Below are 25850 nucleotides of genomic sequence, written 5' to 3'. Positions count from 1 at the left end.
ACCAACCTTGCGTGTCCCAGTCCTTTACCTTAACCACTACACTACAGGCCGCCCTCCAGTGTGGACAGCGTTGTGCCCCATGGCCATTTAAGCAGCAGGCAAGGTGAGGCTCTCGTAGTCTGTCTGTAGTTTCTCTTTCGCAGTAACTAGGCTATTGTAGTCTGTCTGTAGTTTCTCTTTCGCAGTAACTAGGCTATTGTAGTCTGTCTGTAGTTTCTCTTTCGCAGTAACTAGGCTATTGTAGTCTGTCTGTAGTTTCTCTTTCGCAGTAACTAGGCTATTGTAGTCTGTCTGTAGTTTCTCTTTCGCAGTAACTAGGCTATTGTAGTCTGTCTGTAGTTTCTCTTTCGCAGTAACTAGGCTATTGTAGTCTGTCTGTAGTTTCTCTTTCGCAGTAACTAGGCTATTGTAGTCTGTCTGTAGTTGGTCTTTCGCAGTAGATAGGTTGTTGTAGTCTTTCCATGGCTGGTATTTGTCAACACAGACAGTGCTATTGTGGCCATTGGGCTCCTCCAGACCTCTTGTATCTAAGACAAAGATATGTTGGGAAAATGAAATGGGATGGCAGGATGAGCATCTGCCAGGTTATATCATGCCCTGTATCTATACAGTACTGAGGGTCAGATTTACTCTGAGGAAAATATTCACTGTGTTGCGGCTTTGTTGCGGTCACAGATACCAATGCATCAACAACCAATTTACCAATCCTTTTCATTTATGTAATCAAATGAATATTTGAAATACGGTCAATGAGGTAAAGCTCGTGTTATAGAATTAATACCTCAACAAAGGTCAGGATCAATATTTGGAGTGACATCACATACAAAATGAATGAACTCATTAAGTATAAGCATTTACACAAACGGGTGCAAAGGAAAAAATGGCGTGATGTTAGGCAGCAAAAAAGAAGAAAAATGTTACAAGGACACACACACTGACTGTGTCATTCTCAATGAATAGACACACACACACACTGTATCATACTCACAGAGAACACACACACACACACACACACACACACTGTATCATACTCACAGAGGACACACAGGGTGATGGTGGCAGTCAGTAAGATGACACACAGCAGCCCCAGAGCCACTGCAGCCTGTCTGTAGAGAGGAGAGCTTTGTCCTGCAGTCACAAGCATTACCCAGTGTAAAACAAGTAAACCACCATTATTATAGCATTACCCAGTGTAAAACAACTAAACCCCCATTATTACAGCATTACCCAGTGTAAAACAACTAAACCACCATTATTACAGCATTACTCAGTGTAAAACAACTAAACCCCCATTATTACAGCATTACCCAGTGTAAAACAAGTAAACCCCCATTATTACAGCATTACCCAGTGTAAAACAACTAAACCCCCATTATTACAGCATTACCCAGTGTAAAACAACTAAACCACCATTATTACAGCATTACCCAGTGTAAAACAACTAAACCCCCATTATTACAGCATTACCCAGTGTAAAACAACTAAACCCCCATTATTACAGCATTACTCAGTGTAAAACAACTAAACCCCCATTATTACAGCATTACCCAGTGTAAAACAAGTAAACCCCCATTATTACAGCATTACCCAGTGTAAAACAACTAAACCCCCATTATTACAGCATTACTCAGTGTAAAACAACTAAACCCCCATTATTACAGCATTACCCAGTGTAAAACAAGTAAACCCCCATTATTACAGCATTACCCAGTGTAAAACAACTAAACCCCCATTATTACAGCATTACCCAGTGTAAAACAAGTAAACCCCCATTATTACAGCATTACTCAGTGTAAAACAACTAAACCCCCATTATTACAGCATTACTCAGTGTAAAACAACTAAACCCCCATTATTACAGCATTACTCAGTGTAAAACAACTAAACCCCCATTATTACAGCATTACCCAGTGTAAAACAACTAAACCCCCATTATTACAGCATTACCCAATGTAAAACAACTAAACCTCCATTATTACAGCATTACCCAGTATAAAACAACTAAACCCCCATTATTACAGCATTACTCAGTGTAAAACATCTCTTTTCAAACAGAAAAACTGGGCAAAGAGGGTTCCATCTCGCTCTATTTAACCTGAGCTAGTTATTGAAGTTATTATTTAACACAATCATGTGGATAATCCATCAGACACAGTACACTGTCAAAATCATGCTCTCGATATGCACTACAGGTAGCTACACCTCAAAAAAACAAACAAAAAGAATAATTCTTGATCTCACATGAAAAGGTACATTTTTACAGTCAAAGACAACATCAACCACCGGTTCATTATGCACTGCACAGGTGTATGAGTTTACCTGTTTTGCTCGGTCTCGCACCCAATGATGCGTACACGTTATGGTCTGGAGAGGTGAGATCCATGTATGTGCCATCAGAAATGGAAATCGTCGTTTCCGCCATTTCAGTTTGTTGCCAACGGTCTGCCTGCCCTTTTTATATCTCTTTTGTGTCACCTCACTGTGGTTTGAGGTTTTTAGCTGAATGAGGAAATGGCCTTGACCAATCAGGGTTCTGTTTACCTTATTTATTTCTGTGACATGCGCACAATAGTGTTTGGGTAGCAGTGTGGTGTAGTGTTTTTAATAAGAGTCTGCTAAATACCTGTAATGTAATCTAACCCTTCAAAGAGTTATTTTTTTGGTTAGTTTTTCCCCCAGAACTTTCGTAGCAAGACTGACTCACTTCTCCCTTTGTAGTCCTCCTTTACCATTCAAAGATTCACCTACCTTTTCTTACATGCAATTTATTCCATCTCGAATCAAATCAAGCTGTCATCCAGTGTCTCTAGCACCTCAGCACTGAGACAGTGGATGTACACGTCCTGGGCATTTACTGAGTGAAGACCACATTACGAACACTAATAACTTCTGTGTGAAATGGAACACTTCTTCATTTGTCTTGAGCAATGTACTTTATTGACTAATATACAGCAATGTTGCAAAATATCCTCCTGATTTTTCTTACAAAATTACAAAAACACATGACTGTGAATCTGAAAACACATTTTTATAGAATGTCCTTTAGAGTGTAGGTTTCAGCAGTAGATATATGGATTATGAGATTATGATCAGAGAAATTAAATGCCAAGTTATACCTTTTATTGCCAGTTTGCTCTCAATGGAATATATTTGATTATAGCCAACAGAGTACATTCAGTAAAAACTACAATATACGATAATATACTGTCTCAGCAAAATGGTAAAAACATAAACAATATGCACGTAACTAGCTCTCATGAAACAAAAGTTTATTGTCTGTATTTTGTCTATTTATCTTTTGATCTCAAATCCAAATGGTTTATATATATATATATATAAAAACCATTTGGACTGTTACCATACGTACTCTTCAAGTGTTTTTCCCTTTCCTGGGGCAGCTTATAGATGTTATTCTCTTGCCTTACATTTCTAAATGAAATTGATGGTAAGTAACTACATAGTAGTACTCACTTTTATTGTGATCATAAGAAACTTAGTGTACGTTTTCTTATAGTCAAACCTATCGATTGTCCTTTTGATACAGATAAATCACTGCGTTGAAAACAAAGGATGGTGATTTTAATTCATGACTTTGTGAGGAAGCACGCAACATGTCAATTATGCACACATTAGATACATTATATTTAGCCATTTCCAAGGCACAAAGTTATACCTGAGATCATGTCTGGACATTGGTAAAGGGAACACTTTATCAACCAATGGCCCTGTCCTTCGTGTGTGTGTGGAACCAAGATAACTGCTTATTGTTTAGTTTATTTTCACTCAGGCTCTGTGTGATGATGCAATGGTGAGGCAGGAAACAGACCGGTGGAACCTGTGCAGTTCAGTTCCTGTGCATTTCATAACATTACATTACATTATTGGCATTTGGCAGACGCTCTTATCCAGAGCGACGTTCAGTTGATTAGACTAAGCAGGAGACAATCCTCCCCTGGAGCAATGCAGGGTTAAGGGCCTTGCTCAAGGGCCCAACGGCTGTGCGGATCGTATTGTGGCTACTCCGGGATTAGAACCACCAACCTTGCGTGTCCCAGTCCTTTACCTTAACCACTACACTACAGGCCGCCCTCCAGTGTGGACAGCGTTGTGCCCCATGGCCATTTAAGCAGCAGGCAAGGTGAGGCTGTCGTAGTCTGTGTGTAGTTTCTCTTTCGCAGTAACTAGGCTATTGTAGTCTGTCTGTAGTTTCTCTTTCGCAGTAACTAGGCTATTGTAGTCTGTCTGTAGTTTCTCTTTCGCAGTAACTAGGCTATTGTAGTCTGTCTGTAGTTTCTCTTTCGCAGTAACTAGGCTATTGTAGTCTGTCTGTAGTTTCTCTTTCGCAGTAACTAGGCTATTGTAGTCTGTCTGTAGTTTCTCTTTCGCAGTAACTAGGCTATTGTAGTCTGTCTGTAGTTGGTCTTTCGCAGTAGATAGGTTGTTGTAGTCTTTCCATGGCTGGTATTTGTCAACACAGACAGTGCTATTGTGGCCATTGGGCTCCTCCAGACCTCTTGTATCTAAGACAAAGATATGTTGGGAAAATGAAATGGGATGGCAGGATGAGCATCTGCCAGGTTATATCATGCCCTGTATCTATACAGTACTGAGGGTCAGATTTACTCTGAGGAAAATATTCACTGTGTTGCGGCTTTGTTGCGGTCACAGATACCAATGCATCAACAACCAATTTACCAATCCTTTTCATTTATGTAATCAAATGAATATTTGAAATACGGTCAATGAGGTAAAGCTCGTGTTATAGAATTAATACCTCAACAAAGGTCAGGATCAATATTTGGAGTGACATCACATACAAAATGAATGAACTCATTAAGTATAAGCATTAACACAAACGGGTGCAAAGGAAAAAATGGCGTGATGTTAGGCAGCAAACAAGAAGAAAAATGTTACAAGGACACACACACTGACTGTGTCATTCTCAATGAATAGACACACACACACACTGTATCATACTCACAGAGAACACACACACACACACACACTGTATCATACTCACAGAGGACACACAGGGTGATGGTGGCAGTCAGTAAGATGACACACAGCAGCCCCAGAGCCACTGCAGCCTGTCTGTAGAGAGGAGAGCTTTGTCCTGCAGTCACAAGCATTACCCAGTGTAAAACAAGTAAACCACCATTATTACAGCATTACCCAGTGTAAAACAACTAAACCCCCATTATTACAGCATTACTCAGTGTAAAACAACTAAACCCCCATTATTACAGCATTACCCAGTGTAAAACAACTAAACCACCATTATTACAGCATTACTCAGTGTAAAACAACTAAACCCCCATTATTACAGCATTACCCAGTGTAAAACAACTAAACCCCCATTATTACAGCATTACCCAGTGTAAAACAACTAAACCCCCATTATTACAGCATTACCCAGTGTAAAACAACTAAACCACCATTATTACAGCATTACCCAGTGTAAAATACTAAACCCCCATTATTACAGCATTACCCAGTGTAAAACAACTAAACCCCCATTATTACAGCATTACTCAGTGTAAAACAACTAAACCCCCATTATTACAGCATTACCCAGTGTAAAACAAGTAAACCCCCATTATTACAGCATTACCCAGTGTAAAACAACTAAACCCCCATTATTACAGCATTACTCAGTGTAAAACAACTAAACCCCCATTATTACAGCATTACCCAGTGTAAAACAAGTAAACCCCCATTATTACAGCATTACCCAGTGTAAAACAACTAAACCCCCATTATTACAGCATTACCCAGTGTAAAACAAGTAAACCCCCATTATTACAGCATTACTCTGTGTAAAACAACTAAACCCCCATTATTACAGCATTACTCAGTGTAAAACAACTAAACCCCCATTATTACAGCATTACTCAGTGTAAAACAACTAAACCCCCATTATTACAGCATTACCCAGTGTAAAACAACTAAACCCCCATTATTACAGCATTACCCAATGTAAAACAACTAAACCTCCATTATTACAGCATTACCCAGTATAAAACAACTAAACCCCCATTATTACAGCATTACTCAGTGTAAAACATCTCTTTTCAAACAGAAAAACTGGGCAAAGAGGGTTCCATCTCGCTCTATTTAACCTGAGCTAGTTATTGAAGTTATTATTTAACACAATCATGTGGATAATCCATCAGACACAGTACACTGTCAAAATCATGCTCTCGATATGCACTACAGGTAGCTACACCTCAAAAAAACAAACAAAAAGAATAATTCTTGATCTCACATGAAAAGGTACATTTTTACAGTCAAAGACAACATCAACCACCGGTTCATTATGCACTGCACAGGTGTATGAGTTTACCTGTTTTGCTCGGTCTCGCCCCCAATGATTCGTACACGTTATGGTCTGGAGAGGTGAGATCCGTGTATGTGCCGTCAGAAATGGACATCGTCGATTCCGCCATTTCTGGACCGTTGTGACGAGTTTGTTGCCAACGGTCTGCCTGCCCTTTTTATATCTCTTTTGTGTCACCTCACTGTGGTTTGAGGTTTTTAGCTGAATGAGGAAATGGCCTTGACCAATCAGGGTTCTGTTTACCGTATTTATTTCTGTGACATACGCACAATAGTGTTTGGGTAGCAGTGTGGTGTAATGTTTTTAATAAGAGTCTGCTAAATACCTGTAATGTAATCTAACCCTTCAAAGAGTTATTTTTTTGGTTAGTTTTTTCCCCAGAACTTTTGTAGCAAGACTGACTCACTTCTCACTGTGTAGTCCTCTTTACCATTCAAAGATTCACCTACCTTTTCTTACATGCAATTCATTCCATCTAGAATCAAATCAAGCTGTCATCCAGTGTCTCTAGCACCTCAGCACTGAGACAGTGGATGTACATGTCCTGGGCATTTACTGAGTGAAGACCACATTACTAACACTAATAACTTCTGTGTGAAATGGAACACTTCTTCATTTGTCTTGAGCAATGTACTTTATTGACTAATATACAGCAATGTTGCAAAATATCCTCCTGATTTTTCTTACAAAATTACAAAAACACATGACTGTGAATCTGAAAACACATTTTTATAGAATGTCCTTTAGAGTGTAGGTTTCAGCAGTAGATATATGGATTATGAGATTATGATCAGAGAAATTAAATGCCAAGTTATACCTTTTATTGCCAGTTTGCTCTTAATGGAATATATTTGAATATAGCCAACAGAGTACATTCAGTAAAAACTACAAGTTACGATAATATACTGTCTCAGCAAAACGGTAAAAACATATACAGTATGCACGTAACTAGCTCTCATGAAACAAAAGTTTATTGTCTGTATTTTGTCTATTTATCTTTTGATCTCAAATCCAAATGGTTTATATATATATATATATATATATATATATATATATATATATATATATATATATATATATATATACATGTAAATTATGCACACATTGGATACATTATATTTAGCCATTTCCAAGGCACAAAGTTATACCTGAGATCATCTCTGGACATTGGTAAAGGGAACACTTTATCAACCAATGGCCCTGTCCTTCGTGTGTGTGTGGAACCAAGATAACTGCTTATTGTTCAGTTTATTTTCACTCTGTGTGATGATGCAATGGTGAGGCAGGAAACAGACCGGTGGAACGTTTTTCAGTTCCTGTGCAGTTCAGTTCCTGTGCAGTTCAGTTCACTCTGCATTTCCAGTGTGGACAGCGTTGTGCCCCATGGCCATTTCAGCAGCAGGCACGGTGAGAGGCCAACTGAACACACTCTACATTCATCTCACAAAGCAAGATCCAAAAGAAAGGATAATCTTAATTGCCAAAACTATTTTATTCTTCCACATATTTAGGCTTAAAATCATTATTTAAGATTGCCAAAGAGGTGATACATTTTGACCCATTTCAAGATTTGGTTAAAATAATGGGTTAAGACAACTTCACTTGTGATTTAAAAGCTAATATTTTCGAATTGAGAGTAAAAAAAAGTATCATAACAAGGCTAAAACACTTGGGGCAAGGCTCAACTGGTGACTTTAATATTTAGGATCATGTCCAGCTCATTTGGAGGTTTCTTTCATAACTATTATCCCCAACTGTACATCACAGTAGTAGAAAGTAAAATAAATAAATGTCTATCTAGTCTACTTTTGGCCATCCAATCACACCCTGCCTCTGGTTGGCAAAACACTCCCCAACATTTCCTGTTTATTTTGATTATCCATAGATGTCACTGCAAACCTAGTTAACCTACCTGGTCAAATAAAAATACAATAAAATAAATGCAGACAAATGAGTACTAGGTGGCCTGTTCGCATACAGGCATGTTTCCTCTAATAACCAACCTCTTTTTCCGTCTTAGCGAGTTGAGTTTCTAAAAAAGTAGAATGCTGCAATAGGCATGGTGTATGACTAAAATCTGAGAATACCACAGTCAGTGAGTTTCCTGTTCTCAAGCCATAGATTAGAAATGACATGCTTCTATTGAACCTCGTTGAGGAGACGGTCTCAAGTATTTCCTATTTCCCTCCTCCACTTCCTGTGAAGTCATCTGGCATTCTGTCATCACCATGATGATGATAGAAAACATGAGTGCCCACAGGCAAAATGGACTCCCTTTTAGAAGCTGTGGGAGGAAGCGGTAGCACGACTTCAATGATGGAATTAAAACCAGTCTCCAAATAACTTTGTTTTAATTCAATAAATGTAATCATTTCTAAGATATGTTTTGTGTTCCCGTTGTGTAACATATTATGTTGTATGAAGATCAGAAAACAAACAGTGATGTGAGAAATATGCAATAATGGAGGAAATCAGGAATGGGGCAAATCATTTTTCGTGGCACTGTACTAAAGCCGGCGGCACGGATGGCGCAGTGGATAGCACTGCCGCCTCACAGCAAGGAGGTCCTGGGTTCGTATCCCCGTCGGCTGGGGCCTCTCTGTGTGGAGTTTGCATGTTCTCCCCGTGTTTGCGTGGGTTTCCTCCGGGTACTCCGGTTTCCTCCCACAGTCCAAAGACATGCACGTTAGGCTGATTGGAGAGTCTAAATTGCCCATAGGTATGAGTGTATGAGTGTATGAGTGTGTGAGTGTATGAGTGAATGGTGTGTGTGCCCTGCGATGGACTGGCGACCTATCCAGGGTATATTCCTGCCTTTCGCCCAATGTATGCTGGGATAGGCTCCAGCCCCCCTGCGACCCTATTCAGGATAAGCGGGTTAAGATAATGGATGGATGGATGGATGGATGTACTAAAGCCATTCAGTTTTTCTGGCCCACTGAAAACACTGGCTTGTTTTGTGGATTTATGCCGAGGTGAACTGTTTAAAATGCAATTTTCTCCAACATTCTGTCTGGGAATGAAGGAAGGTAGGGTAAAAAAACCAAAAAAAAAACCAAAAAACACCCTGATTTTATTCTTTAATTAAACATTACCAACATCATCAACAAGATGTCAACAAAAAAAAGAAGAAAATGAAATATTTAAAACTGTTTCCAACAAGAGCGGTACGACAGCTGAAAGATAAAAGGTAGTAGTTGAGGATAAAATGAAGGGCTATCAGAAAGGCTTTAGGCTCGTTCCCAAAATACGTGACACGTTCCAAAGACTGCGCCTTCCCAGCAGTTCCTCCAGCCGACCGGCCTGTTCCACCAGCGAAGCGGGAACACAGTGTCCCCGGTGTGGGCATGTCCGGTGCGTAGCCCGTCCCATGAGGAGGCACTTATAAAAGGTGCTAAAAGATTGAGTTTTTATAAATAAAGTGTAAAAGCTCTCCTCCCATGCCTGCGTGGTGTCACTCCATTGGGGTGCATGGGAGAGGAGCGCTGATCATGGCCTCCTTAATATCGAAGGCTTGGACCATTTCCTGAGGACGAAGATGCATGAGTTTGTTACTATACTAAACTATATTATACAACACTATACTATACTGCAGAACTGTACTCACAACTACACACAAGTGAACATTAATCTAAGAGACAGAAGGTGTGGTTTCTGAATCAATGCATGGGGTATACTGAATGTTGTATACTGAATCAATCAATGCCTGGGGTATACTGAATGTTGTGTACTGAATCAATGCATAGAGTATACTGCATGGGGTGTACTGAGCCAGGCGTTACCTTCCAGTTGGCTTGGCTGAGGGATATCACACACTGCTGGCGACTGGAACCTCTCTCTGCTTCAGCTTCTCTCTTCTCTCTGAGCTGAAGCACACGCACGCACGCACGCACGCACGCACACACGCACGCACACACACGTACACACCCACGCGCACACACACACGCACACACACACGCGCACACACACACAATTTAATTCAATGATCAATTAGGTGCTGAGTAACAAAAGCCAAAAAGCCAGCACACCCTGTGGCTCTCTAGGCCCAGGAGTGAGGACCACTGATGTCCCAAAGCTGACATCAGGATCAGAGAACAGCAGCAGTAACACACATCAAGAGCTACAAACACACAACATACTCTGGAGCGCAAAACCCAAAATGGCATCCTGGACAAGTAGTACATACCAATGTAGGGAAGCTTATCGGTGTCCAGGTAGATCCTGGCCAGGCTGTCCTGAGCAAGGGCGGTTCTAAAGGGGTGGCCACTAAAATCTGATTAGCAGATAGTCAGTCTTCTATAATGTTACCCGGATACCGTTTTTACCAAGACACCGTCTTTCCCGTTCTACTGCTTTTTTTCCAAATGTGCATCAAAAGCGCACCTGTCAGAAGCACCAATCTTCACACGTTATTGGCTGTTTTGTCAGTCAAGACCTCATCTTTTCCACTTGCAAGACTGGCAAATGTGCGGTAAAAAGTCAGAACCACCAAGATGTAACAGGGCAGCCTGCAAGCTTAGACTATATGGTGCAGTTTGTGAGCCTCTAAACTTTATTTTACGGTTGAAATATAATTTAAATGTCATCATTAAATAACATCGAACTAGTTAGCTAGCTGACGTTAGCTAACGTTAGCTGACTAAATTGAAGACTAGTGACTAGCTAGCTAGATAGCTAACGAATGTTTGTCTCAACAACAACAAAAAAGAAATGCTGTGTTTCTTTAATATAATATGGCCCCCTTGTGTGCTACTAGATAAATATATATAGCCAATTTACTAACTTATCTAGTTAGTTAGCCAATGTAACGTTGTAACAGATGATTTGAAAGAATGTGTATTTACATAACCCACTGTGTAGGTGCTGGTACATAATTCTTATAGTATTTAGACATTTTCTGTGACACGTTGATTGATGCAAGTACTCAAGACAATAGTTCATTGATATAGTTTCCAAAAGCTCTTTAAAATGTTACAAGTAAACATTCTGCTCATGTCACATTGTGACATCGCGGTGTCTGACCCCTCTATTCTTTTAAAATATTTAATTTAAATAAAGATAATATTTCTTATGTCGTTATTTCGTGTGTGTTCCGTGATGTTGAGTTTGTGTTCTCTGTATTAATTCAGAAGAAGACTAACATGGAGTGACTGGATAAGTAACAACCTATGATACAAATTTTTGCCCTTTTTTTATTTCTATTAATTTCAAATCTTGTTTAAAGGCATTTATTATTTAAATTGCTTTCAACCTAAACTATTTTAACAACATTACTGTTCAATGTATTATCTAATGCCTTCATTCTTGTTCAGTTGTTTCATGTGTACTTTTACTGTGCAAAGCACTTCCTTTTTTTCTGACATGATGTAGCTACATTCTTAATTCTTATTCATTTCGTCACAGTATCCCACCTGTTTGTCCATACTCTCAATCGAGGTCACTCTCCAGGTCATCTTCTGGAGGGTGAATGTCCTCCAGCCTGCTGGGCAGGACTTGAGTGCAGCTTTGTGGGATCTCACTGTAGAGACCAAATGACAGCTTTAGTCTCATGTACACATACAACTGCAAATAAGCATAATTCACAACATTTTGAATTATGTGGTGCATGTTTTATTTGCCTAAAGCCCCAGCCTACATCAAACAGCCGACTCCAGACCAGACAGAGAAAGAAAGAAAGACGAAAGAAAGAAGAAGAAGGCTACCGTTTCCGAAACTGACCATGTCAACTCTCGTCTCAATTTGGCTGTTCTTTGTCGAATGGTTTTAGAACATCGAGCTACGTAATAGACAGCATATTATCTGAACCAATCACGCAGCACTAGAAGAACGGTCAGTAGTGCCTTAACTGCATCGGTGTCAGAGTCAGACATTATTTATAAAGCTAGTTTTTTTTTGGTCTGCCTAGTTTTATGTAGAGTGGGCTTAAGTGGTAATGTTTTTCAGCCTAACACTGCAGTGCAGTTTTTCTGCAGTTCTGTGCTGAACGGTGTTCTTACTTACTGTCTTTCGCAATAGGTAGGCTTAGGTTGTTGAGGACTTTCCGTAGCTGGTCTATCGCAGTAGATAGGTTGTTGTAGTCTTTCTGTAGTTGGTCTATCGCAGTACATAGGTTGTTGTGGACTTTCTGGAGCTGGTCTATCGCAGTAGATAGGTTGTTGTGGACATTCTTTAGCTGGTCTATCACTCCCTGGACTTTGTCATAACAGACAGTGCTATTGTGGCCATTGGGCTCCTCCGGACCACTTGTATCTAAGACAAAGATATGTGGGGAAAATAAATTGGGATAGCAGGATGAGCATCTGCCAGGTTATATCATGCCCTGTGTCTATACAGTACTGAGGGTCATATTTACTCTGAGGAAAATATTCACTGTGCGGCTTTGTTGCGGTCACAGATACCAATGCATCAACAACCAATTTACCAATCCTTTTCATTTATGTAATCAAATGAATTCAGTCAGGAAATATGGTCAATGAGGTAAAGCTTCACAATGCCATGTTATAGAATTAATACCTCAACAAAGGTCAGGATCAATATTTGGAGTGACATCACATACAAAATTCATGAATTCATTCAGTATAAGCATGAACACAAACGGCAGAAGATGCAAAGAAAAGATGGTGTGATGTTAGGCAGCAAACAAAAAACCATGACATGGACTGTATCATACTCATAGAGGACACACACACACACACACACACACACTGTATCATACTCATAGAGGGCACACACACACACACACACACTATCATACTCAGAGGGCACACACACACACACACACACACACACACACACACACACTGTATAATACTCATAGAGGGCACACACACACACACACTGTATCATACTCATAGAGGGCGCACACACACATACACACACACTGTATCATTCTCAGAGGGCATACACACACACACACACACACACACACACACACAAACACACTGTATCATACTCACAGAGAACACACACACACACACACACACACACACACTGTATCATACTCACAGAGGACACACAGGGTGATGGTGGAAGTCAGTAAGATGACACACAGCAGCCCCAGAGCCACTGCAGCCCGTCTGTAGAGAGGAGAGCTTTGTCCTGCAGTCACAAGCATTACCCAGTGTAAAACAACTAAACCTCCATTATTACAGCATTACTCAGTGTAAAACAACTAAACCACCATGATTACAGCATTACCCAGTGTAAAACAACTAAACCTCCATTATTACAGCATTACTCAGGGTAAAACAACTAAACCACCATTGTTACAGCAAACAGAAAAACTGGGCATAGAGGGTGCCATCTCTCTCTATTTAACCTGAGCTAGTTATTGAAGTTATCATGTGGGTAATCCATCAGACACAGTACACTGGAATGAGAGCCATGTGAAAATCATGCTCTCGATATGCACTATAGGTAGCTACACCTAAAAAAAAAAAAAAAAAAAAAAGATAATTCTTGATCTCACATGAAAAGGTACATTTTTACAGTGAAAGACAACATCAACCACCGGTTCATTATGGACTGCACAGGGGTATGAGTTTACCTGTTTTGCTCAGTCTCGCCCCCAATGATTCGTACACGTTACGGTCTGGAGAGGTGAGATCCGTGTATGTGCTGTTGGAAATGGACATTGTCAATGCCGCCATTTCTGGACCGTTGTGATGAGTTTGTTGCCAATGGTCTGCCTGCCCTTTTTATACCTCTTTCGTGCCACCTCACTGTGGTTTGAGGTTTTTAGCTGGAAGTGGAAATGCCCTTGACAAATCAGGCTTCAGGTTACCATATTTGTTTCTGTGATGTGCACACTGACAAATATATCAATAGTGTTTGGGCAGCAGCCTGGTGATATTTTAGCAGGACACCGATTCCTGGATTAGAGTGTCTGCTAAATGCCTGTCATGTAATCGAACCCTTTTGTAGGAAGACTCACTTCTCACTTTGTAGTCCTCCTTTAACATTCAAAAAGATTCACCTACCTTTTCTTGCATGCAAACTAATCCATCCAGAATCAAATCAAGCTATTACCTCATGGGTATTTACTGAGTGTAGATCACATTCCTAATACTTTCCTAGAAACTTCTGTGTGAAATGTAACACTTCTTCATTCTTCTTGAGCAATGTACTTTATTGACAAATCTACAGTAATGTTGCAAAATACCCTCCTGATTTTTTTCCAAAATGAAACTGATAATATTTTTTTTTTATTATTTTTTTACAGAATGCAGTTGATATATGGGTTGTGAGATTATGATCAGAGAAAAGAAATGCCAAGTTACACCTTTTATTGCCAGTGCGCTCATTGGAATATATTTGAATATAGCCAACAGAGTACATTCAGTAGAAATGACTATGTACGATAATATACTGTCTCAGCAAAATGGTAAAAACATATACAGTATGCACGTAACTAGCTCTCATGAAATAAAAGCTTATTGTCTGTATTTTGTCTATTTATCGTTTGATGTCAAATCCAAATGGTTTATATATGTATATATATATATATATATATATATAATATATATATAAATAAAGTGAAAACACTGAAAACACTGGTTTGTTTTGTGGATTCATGCCGAGGTGAACTGCTTAAAATGCAATTTTCTCCAACATTCTGTCTGTGAATGAAGGAAGGTAAGGCAAAAAAAAAAAAAAAACACCCTGATTTTATTCTTTAATTCAACATTACCGACATCATCAACAAGATGTCAACAAAAAAAGAAGAAAATTTAATATTTAAAAATGTTTCCAACAAGAGCGGTACGACAGCTGAAATATAAAAGGTAGTAGTTTAGCTCCAGGTTAGAATGAGGATAAAATGAAGGGCTATCAGTCAGAAAGGCTTTAGGCTCGTTCATAAAATACGTGACACGTTCCAAATATTACTAAAATTAACTAATTTCACTCTTCTGTTACCATACGTACTCTTCAAGTGTTTTTCCCTTTCCTGGGGCAGCTTATTGATGTTATTCTCTTGCCTTGCCTTACATTTCTCAATGAAATAGATGGTAAGTAACTATATAATAGTACTCACTGTTATTGTGATCATAAGAAACTTAGCGTAGGTTTTATTATAGTCAAACCTATCGATTGTCCTTTTGATACATAGGCAGAGAAATCACTGCGTTGAAAACAAAGGATGGTGATTTTAATTCATGACTTTGTGAGGAAGCACGAAACATGTAAATTATGCACACATTAGGTACATTATATTTAGCCATTTCCAAGGCACAAAGTTATACCAGAGATCATCTCTGGACATTGGTAAAGGGAACACTTTATCAACCAATGGCCCTGTCCTTCGTTTGTATGTGGAACCAAGATAACTGGTTATTGTTCAATTTATTTTCACTCAGAATACTGTAATAATCTCTAGTGGAGCTGAGTGTTGACAAACATTGATGAGGTGCTGATTTGGTGTCAGTTAATCGCTTAACACCTCGCACAAAACTTTCAACATACCTTAATGGGAACTGTAGAAGAAATATGTTTTGTTTTTGACGTTGTCGATGTTGACTCAGGGCACTGTGTGATGATGCAATGACGAGGCAGGAACATTTTTCAGTTCCTGTGCAGTTCAGTGTACTGTGCAGATCAGTTCACTGTGCAGATCAGTTCACTGTGCCGATCAGTTCACTGTGCAGTTCAGTGTACTGTGCAGATCAGTTCACTGTGCAGTTCAGTGTACTGTGCAGTTCAGTTCACTGTGCAGATCAGTTCACTGTGCAGTTCAGTGTACTGTGCAGTTCAGTTCCTGTGCAGTTCAGTTCACTGTGCAGTTCAGTGTACTGTGCAGTTCAGTTCCTGTGCGGTTCAGTTCACTGTGCAGTTCAGTGTACTGTGCAGATCAGTTCACTGTGCAGTTCAGTTCACTCTGCGTTTCCAGTGTGGACAGCGTTGTGCCCCATGGCCATTTCAGCAGCAGGCACGGTGAGAGGCCAGCTGAACACACTCTACATTCATCTCACAAAGCAAGATCCAAAAGAAAGGATAATCTTAATTGCCAAAACTATTTTATTCTTCCACATATTTAGGCTTAAAATCATATTTCCTTATTTAAGATTGCCAATGAGGTGATACATTTTGACCCATTTCAAGATTTGGTTAAAATAATCGCTTAAGACAACTTCACTTGACAAGCAAAAAGCGATTTAAAAGCTAATATTTTCGAATTGAGAGTAAAAAAAGTCTCATAACAAGACTAAAACACTTGGGGCAGGGCTCAACTTTACCCCGGTGACTTTAATATTTAGGCTCATGTCCAGCTCATTTGAAGGTTTCTTTCATAACTATTATCCCCAACTGTACATCACAATAGTAGAAATTAAAATAAATAAATGTCTATCTAGTCTACTTCTGGCCATCCAATCACACCCTGCCTCTGGTTGGCAAAACACTCCCCAACATTTCCTGTTTATTTTGATTATCCATAGATGTCACTGCAAACCTAGTTAACCTACCTGGTCAAATAAAAATACAATAAAATAAATGCAGACAAATGAGCACTAGGTGGCCTGTTCACATACAGGCATGTTTCCTCTAATAACCAACCTCTTTTTCCGTCTTAGCGAGTCGAGTTTCTAAAAAAGTAGAATGCTGCAATAGGCATGGTGTATGACTAAAATCTGAGAATACCAGTCAGTGAGTTTCCTGTTCTCAAGCCATAGATTAGAAATGACATGCTTCTATTGAACCTTGTTGAGGAGACGGTCTCAAGTATTTCCTGTTTCCCTCCTCCACTTCCTGTGAAGTCATCTGGCATTCTGTCATCACCATGATGATGATAGAAAACATGAGTGCCCACAGGCAAAATGGACTCCCCTTTTAGAAGCTGTGGGAGGAAGCGGTAGCACGACTTCAATGATGGAATTAAAACCAGTCTCCAAATAACTTTGTTTTAATTCAATAAATGTAATCATTTCTAAGATATGTTTTGTGTTCCCGTTGTGTAACATATTATGTTGTATGAAGATCAGAAAACAAACAGTGATGTGAGAAATATGCAATAATGGAGGAAATCAGGAAGGGGGCAAATCATTTTTCGTGGCACTGTACTAAAGCCATTCAGTTTTTCTGGCCCACTGAAAACACTGCCTTGTTTTGTGGATTTATGCCGAGGTGAACTGTTTAAAATGCAATTTTCTCCAACATTCTGTCTGTGAATGAAGGAAGGTAGGGTAAAAAAACAAAAAAAACAACAAAAAAAACACCCTGATTTTATTCTTTAATTAAACATTACCAACATCATCAACAAGATGTCAACAAAAAAAAGAAGAAAATGAAATATTTAAAACCGTTTCCAACAAGAGCGGTACGACAGCTGAAATATAAAAGGTAGTAGTTTAGCTCCAGGTTAGAATGAGGATAAAATGAAGGGCTATCAGAAAGGCTTTAGGCTCGTTCCCAAAATACGTGACACGTTCCAAAGACTGTGCGCCTTCCCAGCAGTTCCTCCAGCCGACCGGCCTGTTCCACCAGCGAAGCGGGAACGCAGTGTCCCCGGTGTGGGCATGTCCGGTGCGTAGCCCGTCCCATGAGGAGGCACTTATAAAAGGTGCTAAAAGATTGAGTTTTTATAAATAAAGTGTAAAAGCTCTCCTCCCATGCCTGCGTGGTGTCACTCCATTGGGGTGCATGGGAGAGGAGCGCTGATCATGGCCTCCTTAATATCGAAGGCTTGGACCATTTCCTGAGGACGAAGATGCATGAGTTTGTTACTGTACTATATTATACTATACTATACTGCAGAACTGTACTCACAACTACACACAAGTGAACATTAATCTAAGAGACAGAAGGTGTGGATTCTGAATCAATGCATGGGGTATACTGAATGTTGTATACTGAATCAATCAATGCATGGGGTATACTGAATGTTGTATACTGAATCAATGCATGGGGTATACTGAATGTTGTATACTGAATCAATGCATGGGGTATACTGAATGTTGTATACTGAATCAATGCATAGGGTATACTGCATGGGGTATACTAAATGGGATGTACTGAGCCAGGCGTTACCTTCCAGTTGGCTTGGCTGAGGGATATCACACACTGCTGGCGACTGGAACCTCCTTCTGCTTCAGCTTCTCTCTGCTCCACTGGAGCTGAAGCGCACGCACGCACGCACGCACGCACGCACACACTTCAATTCAATGATCAATTAGGTGCTGAGTAACAATAAAAGCCAGCACACCCTGTGGCTCTCCAGGCCCAGGAGTGAGGACCACTGATGTCCCAAAGCTGACATCAGGATCAGAGAACAGCAGCAGTAACACACATCAAGAGCTACAAACACACAACATACTGTGCAGCGCAAAACCCAAAATGGCATCCTGGACAAGTAGTACATACCAATGTAGGGAAGCTTATCGGTGTCCAGGTAGATCCTGGCCAGGCTGTCCTGAGAGGCAAGCACAGAGACATTGAGCAGAGTGAACCCTTCCTCCGTGAACGACAGCAACCTTCCAGTGAACCACTGCAACCTTCCACTGAAACACGGCAACCTAAATGGTACCAACCTGGTAAATGGTTGGCATTCATATAGCGCCTTTATCCAAAGCGCTGTACAATTGATGCTTCTCATTCACCCATTCATACACACACTCACACACCGACGGCGATTGGCTGCCATGCAAGGCGCGGACCAGCTCGTCAGGAGCATTTAGGGGTTAGGTGTCTTGCTCAGGGACACTTCGACACAGCCCGGGCTGACCAGGGGATCGAACCGGCAACCCTCCGACTGCCAGACGACTGCTCTTACTGCCTGAGCCATGTCGCCCCCACTGAACCTTCCACTGAAACAGGGCAACCTTTCACTCAAACACACTACTCACTCTGATCAGGAACGAGACGTGGAAGATGTTCTCCACCGTCCTGGAAAACGATCTGGGGTCGATGACGAACTCAAAATATGAAATCGGCGTATTAGCTGGTGAGCAAACCAACACAGACACCGGAAAACGCCGGTCAGTATTGAGGAGGAAGAGAGGAAAGTGCTGGAGAAGGGGCGTGTGTTGGAACTGTTTGTTTGCACTCACGGTCCTCTTTCTGGTACTGCTGCAGATATCCCAGAATCCTCTCCACCTCTTTTTCGGTTGCTTCCTGGTGCGATTCATCCATTTTTTTAACCTGGCATTGACAGCACACTCAACATTAACCAGTGACTGTAACCAATACACCTGGACAGACAGAGAACTGCTGCACAAGCTAACTGAGGGTTTTGTGCGCAAGGGGCATTTTACAGGTGTGCCAAAACAAATGAATGAAGATTTTTGGGATCTTTAGGAGGATTTTACCCTCTATGTGCAATGCAGCTAATGATTGCACATCCTATCTTCTGCCACTAGAGAGATGTCATCAAGCACTTTCTTTTGATATACAATACTCATTTTGGCCCAAAATGACCTTGCGCACAAAACCGTTGAAATTGTCCGTTTGTTCACAGGCAAACACGAACAACGGACACACAGACAGACACACACACACACACACACACACACACACACACACAGACAGACAGACAGACAGAAACACACCTGAGTGGGCATTATTCTCTTGACCTCCTTGTTCGGGGCCTTCCTCTGTCTCTCCACACGTTGCCGTGGCGGCGGGGGCTCTGCCATAAATGAGCCCAGTCTGAAGTAAAAAAAAAAAAGAAAAGAAAGAAAGGCATAAATTCACCTGGCTCTCCTCAGCTTAAAGGAGCCTCATGCCCTGGATGGGGGGGGGGGCACTCACATGAAGTGGAAAGAGGGTGCGGTCCTGAAGCATTCCTGTGCCTTTAAGCCCAGTTTCTGCCAGGCGTCCTGGGGTAGGAAACCCCGAGATTCCTCTTCATCGCTGTCCTCCCCCTCCAGCCAGTTCAGACCCATGAACGTGAGCTGGGGAGGCAGGGTTAGAGATTAGCATTGAGAGTTTAGTTTCGTACTGAGAGAGTTTAGCACAGAGAGCGCTCATCACGCTCACAGACAGAGGGGCTTTAATGGCCATCATCATCATCATCATCATCATCATCATCATCATCATCATCATCATCATCACGCTCACAGACAGAGGGGCTTTAATGGCCATCATCATCATCATCATCATCATCATCATCATCACACTCACAGACAGAGGGGCGTTAATGGCCATCATCATCATCACCATCATCATCACCATCATCACCATCATCATCATCATCATCATCATCACCACCACGCTCAGTCTCACCAGGTGCTCAGCGTAGGCCGTGGGGTCAAAGGTCGAGCCGTTGGCCACCAGCTGGCTGGCCTTCTCCTTGCCCAGGTCAGTGGCCAGAACCAGGAACTGGGAATCCAGCACTGCCTCCTGGGCCTGCCGGACTGCCAGGGAATCGGGTCAGAACCACAAACCGGACACAACACAGCACGCCGCTCTTTAGACCAGGGATGGGCAACTGTGGTGTGTATGCAGGATTTTTCTGCCGCCAGTTCTGCCCTGGCTCAATCAGCTAATTAGCTATACGCACCATGACCGATTCACTCGTAAACGAGACCACAATAAAATGCTACAAGGCAAGAACATTTATCAGCTGCTGTTTATATCACAGAATGTGGCTAAAAATGACAGATCATGTAAATGATTGGGTTCATGAAATTATTAAGAGCAGAAGTTGGTCTCAAATCGACTACCAGTGCTATACATTAATAACTAGTGTGCTAAAGGATGCAATGTTCTTTGCAACAGCATTGTCCTTGGTCACTATCTTTTGTGAATACACACAGATTCAACCAAATTCAAATTGTCTTTAGTCAACGGTCGACAGACAGAACTTTTTGAGCATTAAAAACAGGGAGGTGAATGTGGTCAGTCTCTAAAATCAGTGAGGACTGGCCTGAAAGCAGCAGTATTGGAAGTCCAGAACACAGACAGAACTGAACCAAACCAAACCAAATTAAGCAGGAGCACACATCCCATCACCCTGGAAACACACACACAGCAAAGGGCTGTCAGAAAGGGCCCCTTACCATTGGCAAACAGCTGGTTAGCCTGCTTTAAAGCCTCAGTCAGTTTGTTGCTTGCGGGACTTAGCATATCCTCTCTATTTTCTGCAAACACACAACAAAAATCAGAAGGTGTTAGTTACTCATTAAAGAACAGCAGTGCTTCAGCAAAATCTGTACTTAATTTCCAACCAGAATTTCCACGGATTCAACTAGCATAGGAATGGTAAACTCTCCAAACGGTTTATGTCAGTTTATATAAGGGCGGCCTGTAGCGTAGCGGTTAAGGTAAATGACTGGGACATGCAAGGTCGGTGGTTCTAACCCCTATAAAACCACAATAAGATCTGCACAGCTGCTGGGCCCTTGAGCAAGGCCCTTAACCCTGCATTGCTCCAGGGGAGGATTGTCTCCTGCTTAGTCTAATCAACTGCACATCGCTCTGGATAAGAGCGTCTGCCAAATGCCAATAATGTAATATATGTAAGGCCCCATCTCTTTATATACCCAATGGTGGATCATGTGGCATTTGCCCATGGTGAGTATTATGCAGCTGTTGACGGTCAGGGATCGGGTCCCACTCACGCTGCATGTCGTTGATGAGCTCCCGGTACTTGTGTCGAATGAGCCGCCTCTGAGCCGGGTCGTCATCCTCCTCAGAGATCCCCGAAGACGCTCCCGGGTGGGACTCCATCTCCTCTTCGTCAGTCGAGTCCTCGTCTCTCTCCGATTGGCTATGCCGCCCCGTCCCGTTCTGCAGAACGGCCCCGCGACCCGCTCTCCGCTCCGCCATTTCTTCACCCGTCTCCTTCTTGTCTTTCACTCACTCGCTCACTCTCTTCTCTTGCAGGGTGAGAGACTGGACGTATGCGTGAGGACTGTCCTACGGACATTCACACAGAACACGTACATCGTCAGTTAAATGCTATCCAAAGCGCTGTACAATTGATGCGCCTCATTCACCCATTCACATACACACACTCGCACACCGACGGCGATTGGCTGCCATGTAAGGCACCAACCATCTTGTCAGAAGCATTTGGGAGTTAGGTGTCTTGCTCAGGGACACTTCGACACACCGAGGGTGTGATCGAACCCGGCAACCCACCGACTGACAGGCGGCTGCTCTTACCGCCGGCCTGAACCAATGCCGCCCTCAATTAGGCCTTTCATTTTAATTAGATTAATTCCCCTCCAGATATGCACTGTGTTGTCAATGTACACGTAGTTAGGATATTAAGCTGATGTCGGAAACCTATCTTATTTAAAAAACGATGCCATCTTTTAGTACATACAAAACACGTCTGTGTTCTGCAACTCCAGAGACACCGAACAGCTGCAATTATTTAGAAGCAGCTAGTGTGGGTCTAAAACTGAAATAAACTCAATAAACAAACACAAATACTTTCAAATATAAACAAATAGGAAATAAACACAAACTACAAACCAATAAAAAATCATCTTGTATGTGGCATATTCTTTGTATCGGATGGTCCAACTTGCCCTCGGTTCACGTTAAATATACATTTCTAGGTCCTGTTAGATGTTACATACATGTTACATAACGATATGAAATACATCAGAACACATCCCTATCAATCTAGCTAACTAAGCTAGGCTAGCCATAAAACCAGGTATTAATATTTAAAAAAAACAACGTTACTATCCCTTGTTCTAGTATGCACGCATAGATCATCTAGCATAGCGAGACACCTCACTCCAACGACCCTGCACTATCCACTTTTCAGCTGCTCAGGGTATACAATATAACTTATTTGAATATATTACACAACGAACCGCACGAACTCACACTTCCTTGACTTGTCCAAAATATCTACGAACACAGTGGCGCGAATGTTTATCAATGTTTGACGTCATGTGTAAGGGACGGAAGTCGTTGTGTGAAAGCCTGGTTACTTGAGAAAACATTCATTTGTTTATTTAAGTTTCAACTTATACAACATTTTCAAGGTAAAGACACATTTGACAAACAAGTTTACAAAATTCTCTAAATAAGCCGAGCACTTCATCCGACAAACTTCGCTCATTGCCAATTTTAATGTTAACTCGCTAACTATTTTTCATAGTTATGTTTACGTTATCTTGCTTCATTTTTAAGCAAATGACAATATAACTTAGCTGTCGAATTGTCGCCAATAACGTGTTTATACAAATACATGGCGAAGACGACAACACAGTGTCATTCGGAAAGTTACTAGCTTAAAGATAAAATCATAGAAAGTAGACATCACCATCGTGTACATTAGATGAAGTATATTTCAGTGCTGTCAATATAAAAACCAGGCTTCATGACTCCATTAAAATGACCGTTTTCTGAAGCAAAAAATAAGTATAATTAAAATCTACTCTCGTTACAGCCACCACGCGAGTAGATGCGTCAGCTTGCAAGCAAGCCACTGCTGGACGGACATGATTACAAATCACATCTGCTCAAAAAATGTCGATCGTTGAGATAAATGGTATGAAGTCAGGATACAGATGTGGATACTGTGGATGTCGTCTGGGGAAAGTTTCTTACGGTGAGTGAAGAATTGTGTCCACGCACTACAGTTGAAGGTAGCAGTCAGGTTGAAGGACTTACAACAAATCAGATTTCTGTGGCCTAGACTCGACTTGTTAGCCGAACCGTGCCGACGAACATAGATGTCTAGGGACGGTTTGTTGCCTGTTCTATGATACCCGATGCCTGGATAGGAGCTTCAATGTTACTCATTATTCCGTCAACTATTAGGGTGCAGCACATTACACAGACGACGGAAATACTAGAAGTTGTCCTGAAATGTCCTTTCAAGGACAATCGACCAACGAGCTTTGCACCTCACGCGTTGCACTGCCAGAACAACCAGTTTCTTTTGAGTCATTTTTAAATCTAGAACTGAGAGATTTGGTAACGGCTATACCTTAGCTATCTTCCCATGCCTCGTAACCCCTCCCGTCGTCGACTGATTACATTGCACTCCTGTGATTGTTAAGCCGAGATTCGGACCGCTTGAGTAGGATTCGTATTAACATTTGCTCCAGCGTCTTCCTTTTTTTACTCCTTTATCAATGAGACTGCGTTTGCATGTTTACACTGTCTTGCAAGCAGCTTGGACGTTGTGAGATTGTTGTAATTACGCAGAAGTGACATAGGGAGGCGTTATGTTCTGAGCCGTTCTATTCTCATTTGAATTTCCATGGTATGCGGAGGGGCGGTGTTCACTAGAAACATCACCGGGTGGATGGAAACCTGGAATGCACCAACAGTTCTGTGAATGCACCTAGCCAGCTTGTACAAGACTAGAGAAAAATGGCAGCCGGTAACTCCTACACCATAGTGGAATATTTTGGTGGGGAAAGCGGATATGCTTGTGGCTATTGTAAAAGTGAAAAGGGAAATTTTTCACATGGTAAGTCGTGCCAACGAATTTTTGTTTATTTGTGTATAGATGGTATTTTCAAAACAATTTGGTAACCCCTCCCGTCGTCGACTAGCTTAGCTGGCTAACGTTAACTTACTGTTTTACATTACTGTATTAGCTAACTATTATTAGCTATATTTAGGGAGCTTGGGTGAGAGCTATTAGCTTGCTAACTTCGGTGGTGTGTGTTGACCCTGAAGCGAACTGTAATGGTGGGTAGATTCATTGATAATTTAGAAAAGGAGCGCTAATACATGATGATTTGTGATAGTTGGGTAACTAGCTATAACTACTTGACTAATTGTGTTTAAAGGTAACGTTGCCCGTTTGTAACAATTGTAACGTCAGTTAGCTAACTGTTGTTAGCTCCACTTCAGGATAGAAACGGTGCTAATGTTAGTTCACCCACTCGACCATCACGAAAAGGGGTCTGTCATCTTAATGTCTTGACTTATGATGGTATCCAGTTTAAATAAAGTATATAATAATACAGTTATTTTGCCAGTCGGTTACCGGTTCGATCCCGCCCTGGGTGTGTCGAAGTGTCCCTGAGCAAGGCAACTAACCCCCAATTGCTCCTGACGAGCTGTTTAGTGCCTTGCGTGGCAGCCAATCGCAGTTGGTGTGTGTGTGAATGAGAAGCAGCAATTGTACAGTGCTTTGGATAAAGGCGCTATATAAATGCAGATCATACCATTTACCATTTAAAATCATTCTGCTGCCTCATTGGAATGCTCCCACTGTTACTGATTTGGAATGGGATTGTGTAAACCTTAGGTTTATAACCATGTACAGTGGAGTAATGTTTGGTGTTGTTGGAAAGACACGTGATGTCACAGAGAACAAGTTGGTGTCATTGATTGTGTTGAATAAAGATCTTGGAACGCCATCTAAAAGTGGACCATATCTAATGAAGAACCATAAGAGTTACCTGTGAGTCAGCAGCCAGATGTGCTAATGGGTAACCTGGTTTGATTGGCTTACAGAGGTAGCGCAGGCAGGATCATTGATCTTGCTGCCATTCTGTGATCGCGTCATTATTTGATTATGAGGTCGAAACAATACCGTAAAAGTACAGTCAAAGTGCAGTTGCTGTAGCTCTCATTTCTTTGTTGAGTATTTCCA

At 41.3% G+C, this 25850-nt stretch overlaps 2 protein-coding genes and 2 long non-coding RNA genes across 9 annotated transcripts in view; 1 reads left to right on the top strand and 3 right to left on the bottom strand.

Moving 5' to 3' along the window:
- Positions 1-487: 487 nt before the first annotated feature.
- Positions 488-2912, bottom strand: LOC133118670 (uncharacterized). The gene is made up of 3 exons (XR_009706415.1): positions 2749-2912; positions 1036-1128; positions 488-527 (listed from the first exon to the last, which is right to left on the bottom strand). It is a non-coding gene; the product is annotated as an uncharacterized LOC133118670 (long non-coding RNA).
- A 645-nt stretch (positions 2913-3557) lies between these two features.
- LOC133118669 (uncharacterized) lies at positions 3558-6891 on the bottom strand. 2 transcript variants are annotated; one of them, XR_009706414.1, is made up of 4 exons: positions 6787-6891; positions 6344-6538; positions 5021-5113; positions 3558-4520 (listed from the first exon to the last, which is right to left on the bottom strand). It is a non-coding gene; the product is annotated as an uncharacterized LOC133118669 (long non-coding RNA). The 2 variants fall into 2 exon arrangements; XR_009706413.1 differs by having other exon boundaries at positions 6344-6860.
- Positions 6892-17548: 10657 nt separating this feature from the next.
- On the bottom strand, positions 17549-24490 carry nsmce4a (NSE4 homolog A, SMC5-SMC6 complex component). Of its 5 annotated transcripts, none has more exons than XM_061228621.1 (11): positions 24225-24490; positions 21889-22186; positions 21328-21408; positions 20552-20682; positions 20078-20220; positions 19876-19975; positions 19378-19468; positions 19174-19268; positions 18692-18740; positions 18359-18444; positions 17549-18026 (listed from the first exon to the last, which is right to left on the bottom strand). In XM_061228621.1, the coding sequence occupies exons 2-11, from the start codon at positions 22094-22096 to the stop codon at positions 17955-17957; spliced, it is 1056 nt and encodes a 351-aa protein (XP_061084605.1). In that variant the 5' UTR covers positions 22097-22186; positions 24225-24490; the 3' UTR covers positions 17549-17954. The 5 variants fall into 5 exon arrangements, with proteins under 5 accessions (XP_061084605.1, XP_061084608.1, XP_061084609.1 ...); XM_061228624.1 differs by lacking the exon at positions 24225-24490 and adding an exon at positions 23843-24157; XM_061228625.1 differs by lacking the exon at positions 24225-24490 and adding an exon at positions 23114-23192.
- Positions 24491-24505: 15 nt separating this feature from the next.
- LOC133118002 (arginyl-tRNA--protein transferase 1) overlaps positions 24506-25850 on the top strand; it is a 67496-nt gene continuing 66151 nt past the window's right edge. The window contains 1 exon segment of the mRNA XM_061227592.1: positions 24506-24713. Within this exon segment, the coding sequence (XP_061083576.1) occupies positions 24614-24713 (100 nt within the window). The 5' untranslated portion in view covers positions 24506-24613.

The sequence above is a fragment of the Conger conger genome, chromosome 18, assembly GCF_963514075.1.
Source record: "Conger conger chromosome 18, fConCon1.1, whole genome shotgun sequence".
NCBI lineage: Eukaryota > Metazoa > Chordata > Actinopteri > Anguilliformes > Congridae > Conger > Conger conger.
Note: the sequence above shows the minus strand (reverse complement) of the source record. Positions and strands in the feature narration are given on the sequence as shown.